The 17,116-nt window shown below is 44.9% G+C and overlaps 1 protein-coding gene across 22 annotated transcripts in view; it reads right to left on the bottom strand.

Annotated features, from left to right (window-relative positions):
* GRAMD1B (GRAM domain containing 1B) overlaps window positions 1-17,116 on the bottom strand; it is a 236,009-nt gene that overhangs the window by 86,268 nt on the left and 132,625 nt on the right. Inside the window, exons 1-2 of one of the 22 annotated variants that reach the window (XM_074321163.1) lie at window positions 6,426-6,526; window positions 5,696-5,839 (exon numbers count right to left, since the gene is read on the bottom strand). The exons of 17 other annotated variants lie outside the window; for them this stretch is intronic. In XM_074321163.1, coding sequence (XP_074177264.1) covers window positions 5,696-5,839; window positions 6,426-6,512 — 231 coding nt within the window. In that variant the 5' untranslated portion in view covers window positions 6,513-6,526. 4 more of the 22 variants (XM_074321162.1, XM_074321160.1, XM_074321164.1 and 1 more) reach the window with 4 other exon arrangements.

The following is a 17,116-nucleotide window of genomic DNA, read 5'->3' as shown; positions in this document are numbered from 1 at the left end:
TTCTCCACCCTCTGTAGTGAATGTGGAGGAGGTACCAGGAGATCCTACAGGCTGGGTCACTGAGCTACCCATAGAGGATATGTCCCTGCAGTTTCTGAGAGCCTCCGAGGGACTTGGAGTGGTCAAGGACTAACTTACAGTGAGTTAAGCTGCTGAGTTTGTGGGTGGGTTTTGGGTGCTGGTTGTTATAATAGCATAACCTATCCTACCCAGGCTAATTCAACATCTTTCTGCAAATAACACCGAAGAATAGCATTAACAGTAAGTAAACATAAAGACATCTAGCAATATCTGGTCTATCACATCCTTCCACCTTAACTCATTTAGGAAACAAATGTCCAGCCTCCCGGACAATTTAGCAAGAGATCAGAAGTGTTCTTCTCTTCTTCAAGTTCTATCATGAGAAACCCTAAATCATCTCTTCCAACTGTAAAATTTAATAACAGGTCTCATACTGACCGGGAGGAAGGGTTCCTCGCCAGCAGCAAAGAACCTCAAGTACTCATGACCTGATTTGTTGGACACAACCTCTGCCACCCAGAAGCTTACTTTCCAGTGGAATAAATCTCTTTCTTCTTAAAGTAACAGTGATGATGATGACAAAAAGCAAAGCAAGTAATGTTTATTGCTGCTTATTTCAAGGTAGGTGCAATTTCCCAAAGTAGAAACATGGGTGAAAGGTGGGAAAGGCCTATCCTTTTCAGAAATCCATACAGTCAGAAGATTCAGTTGTTGCCCTGAACTGTCCTGACCACTCAAGGGATTTAAATGCTTATATGACCAGCACTCAGTGTGCTGGATTTACCAGGCTATGGGGAAACTCCCAATTCCCATCCCACCAAATAATAATGTAAATCTCACACTGTTAGCAAGACGGTGTGCCTGCTGGAGGGTATTTGTAAATGAATAATTAATATTTTCAAATAAAAGTTTATTGTAGTGTCTCCTGCTGGCAAAAGATGTGCACCAACAGTTCACATCACAAGCAACCCGTTCTACGAGGACTGTGGTCTTTTTCTAAATCATTAGTAAAATGGAAGCTGAGAGACCAATTAATCTGCCCAGCACTGTTATTTAATCCCATTTTCAAAACAGCTACCACCCAAAGCAAACAGGAGTCACCCACAAGGCCGCACAGCATGTCAGAAGGCAGTTACAGGATTCAGATTCAGAGGTGGCTCTCCGCAGAATCTCAAGCTAGTGAGAGACCCCAACCTTTACTGAAGCTCACCTTCTGGTACACATCTGAATAGCTGGGAAGCTTGGCTCTAAAGAAGGTGTGCACAGGCCATATCCAGGGCTTCCTTCTTTAGAATAAACTTTTCACAGAAGAACCTCGAAAGATAAATACATGTCTTGATCTTAACACTCCAGAGACAGAAATTCCAAACTTTTTCCTTATGTCTAATTTAAGTTCTCCCTGCTGCAGCCTAACCCACTTCTCCTTTCATAGAGCTAAACCAGAGCTGAAATAGGAACAGCCCTCCATTCTTTAACAGACTTGAAGAAAAAAAGAACACTGGACAATTGACCTTTAGTATCAAATAAAATATGGATGACCATTACTCTCCAAGAAATATGGAGGAGTGCAAAAATGAATTTGTCCCAGATACCTGGTAAGAACACAAATGAGTAGGTTCTCTCATACAGGACTCATATTCCTAATAAACAGTGTGAAAGTAACACGACTGCTCCCTCACCCAAACACAACGAGAAACGTCAAATTCCTCTCATCTGTGGACCAAGACCTGGCCATAGAAATGCTTCCTCTGCTGTGTCAAGAACTATCCTCTCTCTCTCTCTCTCTCTCTTTTTTCACAGAGTCAAATTCTGCCAGCACACTGACTTTCCTGAAGGTCTGTCACAGCCTCCAGGCTCTGTGGAGACTGCACCACCCGCCCCAGCAGATGTGAGGACCAGGAACACGAGGACAGAGAATCCAGACAGATGTCACTACAGTCTGCCAAGTCCTGTGGGGGCCAAAACAATCTGTACAGGAAGCAGCCTCATGAAATTGGAGATCTTGTTGTTTGAGGTCTGAAGCTCTATAGGAATTAAGAATGTCTTTACGCTTACATACAAAAACTGTTTAGCATGTAGAAGCTAAGGAGGACTGGAGAATTGTTCTTTAAATAAGTTACTTGGGTTCCAAACCGCATTTGTGCCACAGATCCGCTCTGGCACAGCCCTATCTGTTTGCGTGTGCCACCGCCTGTCTCATTCTCCTCCACCGCTGCCCGTGCCTTGCTCAACAAGTTATCAGGACATGGAATCACAAAATTATCTTGGAGAGAGCCTAAAGTCGCTGCCCTAATGTTGGGAAGGCTGGGACATGGAGAGGATCTCTAATATGTTTCCCTGAAAATAAGACTTTCCCTGAAAATAAGACCGGGTCTTATATTAAGTTTTGCTCTAAGAGACGCATTAGGGTTTACGTTCAGAAGATGTCATCCTGAAAAATCATGCCAGGGCTTATTTTCCGGTTAGGTCTTATTTTCGGGGAAACATGGTATTTCACAATCCATGCACTTGTCAATCACAGACACACAGCTTGGTCAGCTTTACCCCAAAGCATCTCCTGTGAGAACTTCGTAAGTCCACAAGGCGTGGTGTTAGTGCGGTACACTTACCTAACCCTGTCCAGCCTTCAAATACCCAGTCAAGTGACAGTTACTCTAAAAAGCTTCTCTGCTACCCCAGCTGAAATTAATTCCAGTCTCCTCTGAATTTCTAGAGTGTTTGTTGTTCATTGCATGTATCCGTCCCTCAGCATTTACTGACTTGTTTTGTAGGTGGGGGGGAGGGGAATGGTGTGTGTGTGTGTGTGTGTGTGTGTGTGTGTGTGTGTGTGCAGAAGGGTTGGGTCTCATTTTACCTGTGAGAATACCAGTCCTTAGAAGTCAGAGGCAAAGTCCTTCCCATTTTTCAACCCCCACAATGCGTACACACAGGGCTGTGAAAATAATAATTACGTGGTCAAAATCTGTGGAAATGAAGGGTTGAATGAATAATTTTTGAATGTATAGACATTGACCCTGCTCTCTGGGAAAGTTGGTCTAATACAGACACACCTTGCCATTGCTGTGGTAGTTGCAAAACCGAAATAATAGTCAAGTAACCAGAGTTTGCATCCTGGCCTTTTCACTAATTAGTTGCATGAATTTAGTGAAAACCCTTTACCACTCTGTACTTCAGTCTCCTTAGCTCTCACATGCAGACACCAGCCACTTTGTGGGATTATAGCAAGGAGTGAATGAGACAATGCACTTTTCCCACACACTTTTAAACTAAGTCTAATTAACCAAATAAATATAAGGCAGAGAGACAGCAAAGCAGGAAAAAAGCCCATCCATAGAATGCTGTTACATTCAGAGGAAAATACTCTATAGAAGAGCAACCAAAGACAGGTGAATCACTTGGGAAAATTACCTGCAAATCCCAAGCCGGATTCCTACGTGTATGCCCTCACAGGTAACTTAAGCTCTCTGGGTCTCAGTTTACTCACTCTGTAAAATGAGGACCTTAAGCATAATGATGTAGGCACATGTGACTTAACACACATAAGGTGCTCAATATGGTGACTGGCACGTGGTAAGCACTCAGTAAATGTTAGTTGCCGTTATAATGGTTATTACCAGCATTATCATTTTTTATATCACTAACACAGTAATGTTTAACATTAACATTAGAAACATCCGGAAATGTTTCTAGAAATAATTCAACCATTAAAAAGTTGGTTAGTTCCATCCTTTTCCATATGCAGACGGTGTTGTTATCCAGAAAAAGGCTGCCAATATGTTTGGTTATCTTGTTTCTATCAAGTCTCACTGTTGGGAGAGTAGAGAGTACTCTGACACAGGATTTCAAGCCCAAACATCTACAACACGACAAGGCAGATCACAGGATCTAACAGCATTCAGGCAGCCATAAATAACAAAATTTCCCAATCCTTGTAACATTTTATATGCCAGAAAAGGATAAGGTTACCCCAATTATAGTTCCCAGCTTAACACTGCTCTTCTGTTGAAATGCATCAAGAGATACTCAAGACAGATTTTTAAGGGCAAACATCTCTGCATGACATGACCCTGAGGGACCAGCCGGAACTGAGCAGAGAAGCACTCTGTTAAAGTCATGTCTCATCCTGAATGACAGCCAAGCACCCCTCACCCAGCAGCATCTGGGCTCTCCTTGGAAGCCTCAGCCAAGTGACAGGCCCAGCTCTACTCTGCTGAGGATTAAAGGTGCAGCTCGGATGCTGACCAGGCCTAGAAATCCCAGTGACAACAGACTGCTAATGTCTCCCAACTCAGGAACAAGAAAGCAAGAACAGGGATGTACCTCTACTCCACTTTCTCAAATTCAGAGGAGGGCCTTCAGCACAAGGAGGAGAGATATCAAATCTTGAGAAGAAACTGCAGGGTAGTCCCTGGGTAGTCACTGATGCTCTCCACTACTTGGAACCTCACAGGTTTTCAGAGCGAAGCTTTTAAAAAGCTTCTTTTTAAGCTCCTCCCTTTCCCTTCTGCAAAGTACCTTTTGAAGACCCACTAAAAGATCCTCCTGCCTAAAGGAGCAGGGCTGGTAAACTAGGTGAATTCTATCAGGGTTTAACCTAGGGTAGGGTTTCTGGAAAGTCTAGAGCCAAGCTGGGACTCCATGCGTGAAACTGCTCAATACCTACCCCCGACTCTGAAAATCAAGCTCTCATCCAGAGATGACCCTACCACCACCCCACCTTGGGCTGCTGGCTTCAAGAAAGGCAGGATGCATCCCGGCAGGGAGCTCTCACAGGCTCCCTCTCCCACCCGCCAGCACCTTCAAGGACAGAAAGCTCCATTCCCAGCCCCAGAAGCCTTTCTTCTCTGAGCTGCGCAAGCTGGCCTGCAGGGAGCGCCACATGCCTGGTATGACAAAGTTTTCCAAGCAAAATCTCGTTTCTCCAGGTGAGAAAAAGCCAATTCACCCTCTTGTCTGATTTAAAGGAGAAGAGGGAGAAGTAAAGGTTTTACTTCTAAATTGGAGGTAAATATATTCTGACTACTTCTGCGGCTACAATACAGCTACCCTACACCCCAAAAAGGAGGTGGCTTTACTATCCCAACATTAAGCTCCAAGGTGTGTGCGTGTGGTGGGTGTGCGGGTGGGGACAGTCCACTCTCCTTTGAACACCATGTATGCTAGAGATTGGAGCCTGGCCCTTCAAGACTCTATCCTCAGAGAGAAGCCTCTAAGAGGTCAGAGATTGGCTACAGGGGTAAAGATGCCCTAAGAAGCAGGGTGAGAAAGGCCCCTCCTAGTGTAGGGAGAGTAAGAATGTACCACCAGCCTAGTACGGTCACACAGGACCTCGTGAAAGGGATCTTTCTTTATCAAGTTCCCTCGGTGGGCACGACCCCTAACCCCCTCAAAGTTAGAGAATTTTTCAGCTGCAGTTGACTCTCTCCACAGCCCCCCAACTTCCACAAAACCCAGGAAGATGCTGGCAGAAAGTCCAGCAGCTGTACAGAAGCTGGAATGAGCTGAGGGTAATCCAACTTTGTAGAGTGTGTGGCCCCCATCTTAACCCCTTCAGACCCCTCTAGGGAGATGGGCCTCTCTGAAGGAGACTCTTGAGGATTTGAGGTGCTGGGGGGAACACAGGGTTGAAGAAAGACAACGGAAGAGGAAGGTGCCTTATCCCTCCTCTACTTACCAGGAGAGCTTGAATCCTTTCATTAGTACAGTCACGATCATCCACTGACCATGTCCTTAGCATCCCTGTCACAGCTCTGGAGGTCCCAGGACATATTTGAAAAGATGACGAAGTCCCAAAAGAACAGAATCCCATGTAATGTGACTTGAACACAGAAACAAAAGAGAAAGAGAGAGATAGAGAAAGCGCAAGCCAGAACTGCTGCTGCTTTCCCTTCTTCCCCCTTTCCCAGCTGAAAGCTGGGTTTGGAGGCCAAGGACAGCTTCTGCAAATCCAGCTGGGGGCCGGAGCTGCCTGCCCAAGCTGCTGCTGCTCCTGCCAGATTCTGATGAGGATGGGTAATGCTGGCAAGGCTGCAAAACAGCCCTGGAGTTGCTGTCAACAGGCAGGCCGGCCGGCCACCCACCCACCCTCACCTCATGCCGCCTCAGAGAACCCAAGAAGAGCCCAGGGGGAGAGCAAAAGCCCAGCAGAAGCTGCACCTCTCGTCCCCCAGGCGGCAGCTCCCGCAGCTCCATGTAATCTCCTCATCAATGCAGTACCCAAGCAAAGCACTGCCAGCCACTGCCGCCCATTTAAAGACACAGCACATGTTTTGTCCCAGGATGGGACAGAAAGTCAGGGAGAAAGTGGGTGAGCAATGAGGTGCTGGAGAGGCAGAGAAGAGGGGTGTCAACGTCTGAAGATTTACATTTCCATGGGCATCCAGCAAGGGTTTAAAATGCCCCACCTCTGGGTGGAGGGGAGCCTTGTCCCAGGCCCCCTGCAAACCTGAGGCATCCAAAGCTGAGCACACCGGAAAAGCTAGGTGGTGCATGCCTAGGAGTCAGATGGCAGGCGAGCTGCACAAGACCACCTTAAATAGAATCCTCACCCATTCCCAGCAAGGCGGGGCTAGCGCCTCTGTAGTCTGAGCAGTTCACTGCACTCAACACGCAGCTCTCTTCCTCTGCTGGGGAAATTGCCTCGCCACTGGCTTCTGGGCAAGTGATGAGGCAGCAACTTGAGGTGGTGCACCCAGTCACCTGAGGCCAGGGATTCTTTTAAGGTGGCCATGAAGGCCTGGTGTGGGATTTAAACATTTTACCACTGGTACCAGGCTCCGAGAAGATGCAGACCAGGCACAGCATCAAGTGAGGAGGCACAGAGAGTTTCAACTTCAACTCGGACATGCAATTCATGGGAAAGAGTGAAAAGGCTCCTTTTAAAATCCTCCAGTTTGGGGCCCAGTAAGGAGTTCCAGCCCCGACACCTTCCCTGGCTATGTGATTGCTTTTGTCTGTCCTCCCCTAGATTACTGACTATCTGGGTTAGTAATGCGATGGGTGAGAAGGAACAAAGAGGAGATTAATTATGAAATAGCAACCTTCAGCTGAACCATAATGAGCTTGTACCCTGTAACTTGCCCCAAAGTGATCTACAGAAATCCGTATTTGTTGTATGCATGTCATCTATACTTGACCCTCTAAAGTGATACTCTGAAGAAAAACTGGAGTACAGATCCCTTTGTTGGTAATACTCATTGTATTTGTAATTCCTTGTTTATTATCTGCCTTCCTCTTTTTAGATGGTAAACTCCATGCAGTCAGGGGCTGTGTATCTTGTTCAGCTCCCTCTGCCCACTGACCAGAAGGGCTTGCATCCAGGAGGAGTACTATAGACACGTGTTTAATTGAAGTGACCTTATTCAAACCTAATTAGAACACTGCAGTCTCTCTCCAGTGTCCAGATGGTCCAGCAGAAATATTCCTTAAGGTATCCTGTGCTTTCAGAGATGTACTCCCAAAGCAGTTTTGGGCTGTGAAATTTCCCTCCATCCACAGCCCCCATGACTAGAAAACACTGAAATACTTTCAAGACTTCTGAATACGTCCACAGTTATCTTTTTAAAGCTCCTTGAGCTTGTACCTGGGCCATACTTTCAGCACATGTATTGATTGCAGGGATGCAACAGATTCCAGAAATGCATAGTTCTCCTTTATGACCTAGATAATCCACTCAACCAGCCTCCTAGGTCATGTGATCCAGCCCCTAGACAAATGTCGCTCAGAGTACTCCAGGTAAAGGAGAATATTTTCATCCTGCCCCACTAACTGCTCTGGTCTCAAGTAACACATAAAACCTGGACCAAAGCTTTTCAAGTATTATATTAGAAACACAGAATTGTAAATGTTAACATTCTTTAGTGTTTAATCTTTACCTGTTTAAAAAAAATTAACCCTCCTTTTCAACAATTAGTACTAAGAATTTATTGAGGGAATATTATTTCAGGCATCATACTAAGCATTGCACATGCATTATCTCATTGAATCCGCACCCGCTTGTTACCATGAGTAGTAACTATCACTATTTGCCAGGTAATGCCGCTGAAAACTAAAGGGTGTGATGCCTTGATTTGCCTAGAGCCTAATGCCAGCAAGCTGCAACCTTGGGATCTGAATGTAGGCATGTCCAACTCCGAAACTCCATCTCTAAATCACGATTCATGCTTACAAAAAACTCTTCTCTACCAGACAAGCTGATTTGTAAGGGCTCACATGCTCTCAGGACAAAAAGAATCCATGCAACAAGTAAAAAAGAGATTAAATCAAGCCAGCTTCTTCCATCACTGATGAGTTAATTGGCTTAAGTGTCAGTTAAGCCAATATATGTTATAAGGAACACAAAAAGGGGAGGAAAAAGAAAAGCCTGGTTGATGGGAGACAATTATCTACCTAGAATTCCCCTTGGATCTTTCTTGTTTCTGAACCCATGGCTTTTCACAGAGCTCCATTTTTGTGGTCCACAAAGAAAAATCTCAAAATATGACCTAAACATGACTCTAAAGAGTCATGGGATCACTGTCTTTTCCTGAATTAGAGTAAGACCAAGCAAAATGAAGAAACATTCCTCATTTAACCTATTTTCCCGCTTTTATCTTCTCATAGACGGCAGTCTGTTTGTATGGTTTAAAAAATTCTCTGATGGGTAAATTGTCAACACTGACATAATTCTAGATTACTCTGGGGCTGGATACAAATTAATGATCAGGCAGGTGCATTCGATTCTATCAATAAGAAAAAGAAAATTAGAAAAATGGACAAATGATTTTAATAAGCACTTTCAGAAGAGAAAGTGATCTGTAAATATATAAAAAGATGCCTAACCTCATTAGTACCCAGGAAAATGCAACTTTAAGCTCCAATGAGATGTTATCTCATACCCATCTACTTGACAAAAATTAATATCTTAAAATATCAAGGTTGGTGTGGGGACAGAGCCAGGAGTGCAGTTTCCAGGCTCTCGGCCTCACATAGAAAGGTGCTGGCTCAGGTAGTAAATGACCATAAACTGTGATTGGATGACCATCAGCTGTGGCTAGTTGGCCGTCAGCTGTAACCAGTGAGCCATTGGCCACTAATATAACTGCCGTGGCTACGCCAGCAGGAAATGGGGGCTAGCAAGAAGATGGTGGCTGAGCTAGCAAGAGAGGATTGCAGCTGGTAAGTGAGGTTGGTTGGCAGAGACAAGTGGAATGCGGGTTGCGGATCATGTGGCTCCTGCTTCCCGTGTCTCCAACCCAGCTGCCAGCGAGACTATAGTGGTCTGACTCCCCTATCTATGGCTGTGTGGGTGTTCCTTTTTGGCCTCACCATGTCCTGCATTCTTATGTGGGGAGCGGGACCAGAGACCCTGCATGACATCCTGCATGACAAATGGTGCAGCGAGCAGGGTATGGTGCCGGCCAAAGCTCTCCGAAGGGCGGTGGAGCAGTTTATGCCTATGAACGCTCAGTCTCAGGAAGACCAGGAGGAGCAGCTGCTGGAGAGCTGGGCCCCCGTGGAGGGTGGAAAGACGTGGATGGTTTTCCAACCAGCACAGGCTGGAGAAAGCAAAGGTCGTTGCGGCCCTGTGGGCTGAGAAGTGCTTGCTGAGGGCCTCACCCCCAGGTTGGAGAGGACTTGGAGACCTCACTCTGCGGAGAGGGCACACATTGTGAGGCCAATCCAAAGCCCTGGCGAATGACTGTGGACTATGGGGAATTGTGTTTCATCCCTAATTTAATGGACCGCTTGACTGTTTCCTTGGGAATGTACCACCATGTAGTGGAACTGGCGGATGTTTGCTTTTGTGTCTTGACCAGCCGCCATCAAGAATATGTAAGCACCTTGATTCTGAGCCGCTGTTGTTCCAGCATAGTATCCTGAGAGGCTCAGAGAGAGTGGCAGTGCCGAGAGCCCTGGCTGTGCCTGGGGAGACTGGTGATATCCTAAGAAGCCCAGGAAATCTGGCTGTGCCCAAAAGGGCTGATGGTGCCCTGAGAAACCCTGGCTGTGCCCAGAGAGCCTGGCTGTGTCCAGGATATTGCATTCACCTCCAGGCTCCTCGCACAGGGCCCCTCGCGGAAGACACTTGTTGTGTAGATTGTGAGGTGAGACCTTGTAGGGGTGGAGTGTGGGGACACAGCCAGGAGTGCAGTTTCCAGGCTCTCGGCCTCACGTGGAAAGGTGCTGGCTCAGGTAGTAAATAGCCATCAACTGCGATTGGATGGCCATCAGCTGTGGCTAGTTGGCTGTCAGCTGTAACCAGTGACCCATTGGCCACTAATATAACTGCTGTGGCTACGCTAGCAGCAAAATGGGGGCTAGCAAGAAGATGGTATGGTGGCGTGGCGTGGCGTGGCGTGGCGTGGCGGAGTGTGGATTGCGGATTGCAGAGAGGTGGATTGCAGCTGGCAAGTGAGGTTGGTTGGCAGAGACAAGTGGAATGCGGGTTGCGGATCATGTGGCTCCTGCTTCCCGTGTCTCCAACCCAGCCGCCAGTGAGACTGTAGTGGTATGACTCCCCTATCTATGGCTCCGTTGGTGGTCCTTTTTGACCTCACTATGTCCTGCGTTCTTATGTGGGGAGCGGGACCAGAGACGCTGCATGATGTCCTGCATGACAGTTGGAAAGGAACTAAAGGAAATGTGTACTGGTTCGACTACCTAAGCAAACTATTTTATATCATGTAGTAAAGTTTAAGAAATGCATCCCCTGACACTTAACAGTTTCTTTCCCACTGATGCACAGCAATGAGGATTGCATGTAGTATGATTCCATGCATATATAGTTACAGAACAAACACATGAAAGGATAATTTTATATTGATATTGATACAGAATATTCAGATCTTCTATATCTATACAGATAGATACAGTAGCCCCCACCCTTATCCTCAGTTTTGCTTTCTGTGGTGTCAGTTACCCTGCGTCAACTGCGGTCGAAAAATACTAAAAGGAAAATTACAGAAATAAACAGTTCGTAAGTTTTAAATTGCACGTCATTCTGAGTAGCATAATGAAATCTCACACCACCCTGCTCTACTCCAACCCACCCAGGACATGAATCATCCCTTTGTCCAGCATCCCCACCCTGTATATGCTACCCACCCCTTAGTCACTTTGTATCGGATCGATTATCACAGTATTGCAGTACTTGGGTTCAAGTAACCCTTAGTTTACTTAATAATGGCCCCAAAGCATGAGTAGTGATGCTGGCAATTTGGATATGCCAACAAGAAGCAATAAAATGAAAAGATATGTCTACATAGGAAAAGGATTAGTATACATAGGTTTCAGTACTGTTCACAGTTTCAGGCATCCACTGGGGGGTGTTAGACATATCCCCAGTGGGTAAGGGGGAACTACTGTATTCTGTATCTATACAATAAATAAATTAAGGGAATAACAAACTCAACATTCAAAACGAGGTCATCTTTGAAGGATGGGGAGACAATGGGTTCAGCAAGATAAGTAAGAAGTATATAGTGTTTGTTGTTTCTTTTTTTTTTCTTTATATATATATATTTTTTTTAATTAAAGTTTATTGTGGTGACAATTGTTAGTAAAGTTACATAGATTTCAGGTGTACAATTCTGTATTACATCATCTATAAATCCCATTGTGTGTTCACGACCCTGTTGTTTCTTCTTTCGGTATACTTTACGCATATTTAATGTTTTACATATAATCTTGTAGAAACAATTTTAAAATAAACACAGTAATTAGAAAATACTTGACTTAATTGTTTTGGGGTTTTTGTGAGTAGACTTGAAAGGGCAGGATGTGGGCTGAAGGATTGCCTATGAGGATGTTGTGTTATCTGCAGTTTCAAAAATCTAAGCTCAAAAAACTGGCCTTCCAAGGCTCACGGATATTCAAAAGTTTGTGTTTACAAGGTTTGATTAACATAAGTTTGGTTTGTATGGCTCCAAGCCTCTTGTTACAACGGTCTCTTCCAAACTTCACTAGGTTTGGAACGAAGGTTCGAAAAGCTCCTTTTTGATTTCAGCTGCTTTGACTTTCCTTTGGCCCCTACAAGCCTACAGGTCTCACCCACCCTGGTGCTGCAACTTTTCTAATCCAGCAAAAACGTGACTGGTATTTCTTGCCTTGTCCATAAGTAGGGACTAGAATTGTGAGAAAGATCTTTCAACCAGAGCAAACTGCTGGGCATCTCAGAAGCAGACACACATGGCCCTGGCCAAGGGAAACCTGGGAACTGTGAACAGGCGGGAGAATTCAGCCCTCCTAACTCCCACCTCCCCATCAGCGGCTTTTTCCACCACCTTCTAGAAGCTCAAGCCTCCTCATGACCTTGGGAAGTCACCAGGAGCATGTCTGGAGCAGAAAACAGACAGACAACATGATCCCTGAGGCTCTCCTTCTAACTCCACTTCTTGGATCCTGTGCTGCTCTCCTTCTGCCCTTTCCAGGAGAGCAGAGCCGCAGTACCGGGCAGAGCTGCAGGCCTCCAGGAGCTGGCAAACTGGGCCAGAACAGTGCTGCAGTCACACGTTGGGGAATCAAAGCTCCAAGCTCAGGCAGGGGAGTCATCAGGCGCAGAGTGTTATATTTAAGAAGCATTTTGGAGGTCAGGAAGCTAGAGGGAACAACGGGGGAGGGAGCAGCCTCCTAAACACTCCATTTCAACAAGCCTCCTCCTCCTCCTCCTCCAGCCAGAATCCTCTTCCAAATTCCCAACTGCAGTCAACAGAGCCTGTGTGAGGGGATGGCAGATGGCCAGAGCTGCTCCCGATCAGGTGCTCCTCACCACTTTCCTGTGCCCCATCACCCCCCTCAGCTCTCTCCTCTCCCCACCCTCTGCCACTATTAGTCACTGGCTCTGGGGTGACAGTGTGGGATGCAGGCATTGGTCTTACCGTCTGGTCTGTTCATCTGTGTCAACTCCCAGCTGGGAGCCTCCCGAGCCAGCCCCTCCCCTCCTACCACAGGGACCAGTACACAACCCTGCCCTCCAGTCCCACTGGTCCACTGCTGCGAGGGGAGCGGGAGGGCAGGGGAGGGGGGGCAGCACAGGCACCAGAGCAGCAGAGGCTACGAGGCTTGTGTGGAAAGCAAGCGGGATTCCGTTTATTTCAAGAATGCTTCCTTGTGCCTCTATGACCCCAGGAATTGGACGGAGGACTTACCTCTCCCGCTCGCCCATCCTTCCTCATCCCTCCTTCACAATCGCTAATCCAGAAAGTGGATGGACAAGGCCAAAGCCAAGCTCCAGTAGGTCTCATCCTGCCTCCCAGGTGCTTCACCAACACAGAACGAAGGCGCCAGGGGTTTCCACAAATGGGTGTCTATCCACTCTCGGGTTTAAAGTGTTCTCCTATCCACTATGTCATGTGCTTCTCACAACAACCCGACGAGGTATTACTAAACCATATTTAACAGAGGAAGAAACTGGGGCCCAACTACTAGTAGCTGCTCCTCGTCCAGAGATGGGATAGGAGTTGGTAAAAAGGAAAAGCTCAAAGGTAAAGCCCTGTGCCTGGGTTCCATGAAGCCCCTCAACTCATCCTGCCTTGGAACCTCTCTCGTTGTTAGTCAGGCCAGGATGGAATTACCTCCCTTGCTCAGCTCAGCTCAGAAGCCAGCTAAGCTCTCTCTTTCCCTGTTGGAGAAACTCTGGATATCCCTTCTCCATGGAGACTTTCTGGCTGGATAAAAAGACACAATAATTTCTTTGGCCCTGCTCTGTCTGGCAATGGAAATCCCAAAGAGGACACCCTCTCGAACCTACCTTCCCCTTCATCTCCAAAATCACTCCTCGTTCACTTGACTGCCTGACTCAGTGCTGGTTTATTTGTCTGTCTCCTTCATTAGTGTGTCCCAGATCACAACTCTTTCTGCTGCAAGACAGAAGGGCAGCCCCTTGGAAGTAAAAGCTCTCCTGTTTGCAAAGCTACACACACCTCAAGGAAACCCCACCAAGGAGAGGGGGACACGGCCTGATTTCGCTCATTCTAATCACGTGCAGAACAAAAGAAAACATCTCTCCTGCCAGATGGAAGAAACAAAGCAGATTTCTAATTGCCCCCCACTGCTCCTCCTGGTTTCCTCTCAGGAGAAAATCAGGGTGACTGATGGTGTCGGGGACCTGGGAGGGTGCTTATACACCCAGGTTCGCTCAGTGATGGAGTGCCCATCCCCCACAGCCAGCTGCCTCCTGCTCTTCTCCCACCAAGTGGAAAGTTCTCCTTCCTCAACTGAGTTACATAGGAGAATTACCGTTAACAAACAGAGGAACTAATGTTAACTCGTTTTAACAGTGAAAGTCTCCTGGCAAGGACACAAGAAACTCTTATTGGCAGAGAAACTGCTTGCTGATAGGACAAGCCTAGAAATACTGCATTCTTAACTGACACGGGCCTGACACCAGTCCCAGAGGGCGTACTGCGGTTTCGCACAGGCATTCTAGAATTAGACTCGAGTTCAAATCCATATGTAACAGCTGTGCGACCTTGAGCAAGTCACTTCATTTTTCTAAGCCTTTGCTCCATCTATAAAAAGGTGACAAGGACAAAAACCCATGAGGTTGTCAGGAGTCAATGCACAAAACACGATATAACCTCGAGTAAGTACTCACTACTTTTAACCATTATTATGATTATTCCCAACCAGACCTCCACAACTCACTGTAAGAACCATAGATTCCACTCCTGTTTCCTGAGCTACTTTTTCTCCTTTACCTAAACAATGTTTTCCTATTTTGTTGGGGATATTCTTGTAATTTTATTTTGTGGTATTTCTGTTAGATCAGTCAGCTACTTATTTATCCAACAATAACTATCCGTATTGAGTGCCTAATATGTTCACGACCCAGGCAAATCACGATGATATTTCAACAAAAAACCCAATATCCTCCTTGATATCTAGTAGCTTATAATCTAATAAGAACAGTAAAATATGGGCATTAGAGAGTTAGATTACATAATTCTAATGAAGTTTAAAGCAGTAAGTTCTGTAAGAGAGGCACAGATAATCAGACGGACGTAGTACTTCTGTTTTCCAAAATGAACATAGGTAGGTAATCAATCATTATGCCAATTTTTCAATCAACTAATGAATAATGGTAAATATTCTCAGCTAACCTGTATGGTTTGTCTGTAATAACTATTTTTTTATTGTTCTGGTCTTAACACAAAAGAGTTAGCCAGAAAAAGGATTCAATATTTGTCATTATCTCTATCGAGACAAGAGTTTCCTATTTGCATGACAGGTGTCCAGAAATAATGCCTTCCGCACATATTGCTAATATTACTGCCAATAAATACAGGCCTATTTGGATGGAGCAGACTGCATTTCATGGGTTGGATTTTGAAGTTTCACTGCCTACCATCAGGATATTTTCTCATCAGCGCCTTAATGTTGAAACAAAAAATGTTCAACGATATTCCAGGCTCCTATACTTACTACATATATATTCTCTCAGCATCACAACAAACATGATAAGACTGGCATGCTCATGAGTAAACTTAAGAGCTCAGGTCTTATCTGTCTTGTGACCACAGCTACTCAGTAAATATTCTGGTGGCCTTCCATACTAAGCCACCTTTGAGGGTTTGGGGGCACCAAAGTACTGGTATGTCCCATGTTGAAGCTTTTATGTAGACTGGGGACAGTTAAGAAAAATAACTGGGCAACCTGGTAAGTTTCAAAAGCTAAATATACTTAATTTTTAATTGTTGATAACATGCCGTTTTAAATTTTCTGTTAAAATATTCTTTAAATATAAACAATGGTGGTGGTAGTTTTATAGTTTAGTTTAGTTTTGTTATAATAGGTAAAATAAGTAGCTGGCAATTCTGTGTCAGTCCACCAGCTTTTAAAAATGTCTTTGTTTTTCACAGAAACAGAACATATAATCCTAAAATTTATATGGGACAACAAAAGACCCCAGATTGCCTCAGCAATCTTGAGAAATAAGAACAAAGTAGGAGGTATAACAATACCTGACATCAAATTATACTACAAGGCTACAGTAATCAAAACAGCATGGTACTGTATAAAAACAGACACATAGATCAATGGAACAGAATAGAGAGCCCAGAAATAAATCCATGCCTATATGGCCATTTAATCTACGACAATGGAAACAAGAATGTACGGTGGGGTAAAGACAGTCTATTCAATAAATGGTGCTGGGAAACCTGGACAGACACATGCAAAAAAATGAAGGTGGACCACCTCCTTACACCATATACAAAAATAAATTCAAAATGGCCTAAAGACTTAAATTTAAGAACTGAAACCATAAAATTCCTAGAAGAAAATATAGGAAGAAACTTCACAGACATTACCCGGAGTAGGATTTTTACTGATATATCCCCTCGCCTGAGGGAAGTAAGAGATAAAATAAACATGTGGGATTACATCAAACTAAAAAGTTTTTTCACAGCAAAGGAAACCATCAATAAAACAAAAAGGGATCCTACTGAATGGGAAAAGATGTTTGCCAATGATACATCTGATAAGGGGCTAATATCACAAATTTATTAAAAACTCACTCAACTCAGCTCCAAAAAAACAAACAACCCAATTAAAAAATGGGCAGAGGACATGAAGAGACATTTTTCTAAAAAGGACATACAGATGGCAAAGAGACATATGAAGAAATGCTCAACCTCACTAACCATCAGAGAAATGCAAATAAAAACCACAATGAGATACCACCTCACCCCAGTCAAAATGGCTATCATCAATAAATAAACAAACAACAAGTGCTGGTGAGGATGTGGAGAAAAGGGAAGGCTTGTGCACTGTTGGTGGGATTGCAGATTGGTGCAGCCACTGTGGAAAACAGTATGGAGGTATCTCAAAAATCTGAAAATGGAACTACCTTATGACCCAGAAATTCCACTCCTAGGTACCTATCCAGAGAAATCCAAAACTCCAAGTCAAAAATCTTTATGCACTCCTATGTTTATTGCAGCACTATACACAATAGCCAAGACATGGAAACAACCGAAATGCCCATCAGTAGATGACTGGATTAAGAAACTGTGGTACATTTATACAATGGAGTATTACGTAGCCATAAAGAAGAAAGAAATCTTACCATTTGCAACAACATGGATGGTACCTAGAGAACATTATGTTAAGTGAA

Source organism: Rhinolophus sinicus, linkage group LG16 (assembly GCF_036562045.2).
Source record: "Rhinolophus sinicus isolate RSC01 linkage group LG16, ASM3656204v1, whole genome shotgun sequence".
In the NCBI taxonomy this organism is placed as follows: domain Eukaryota; kingdom Metazoa; phylum Chordata; class Mammalia; order Chiroptera; family Rhinolophidae; genus Rhinolophus; species Rhinolophus sinicus.
The sequence above is the reverse complement of the archived record's forward strand: the minus strand, read 5'-3'. Positions and strand labels throughout refer to the sequence as shown.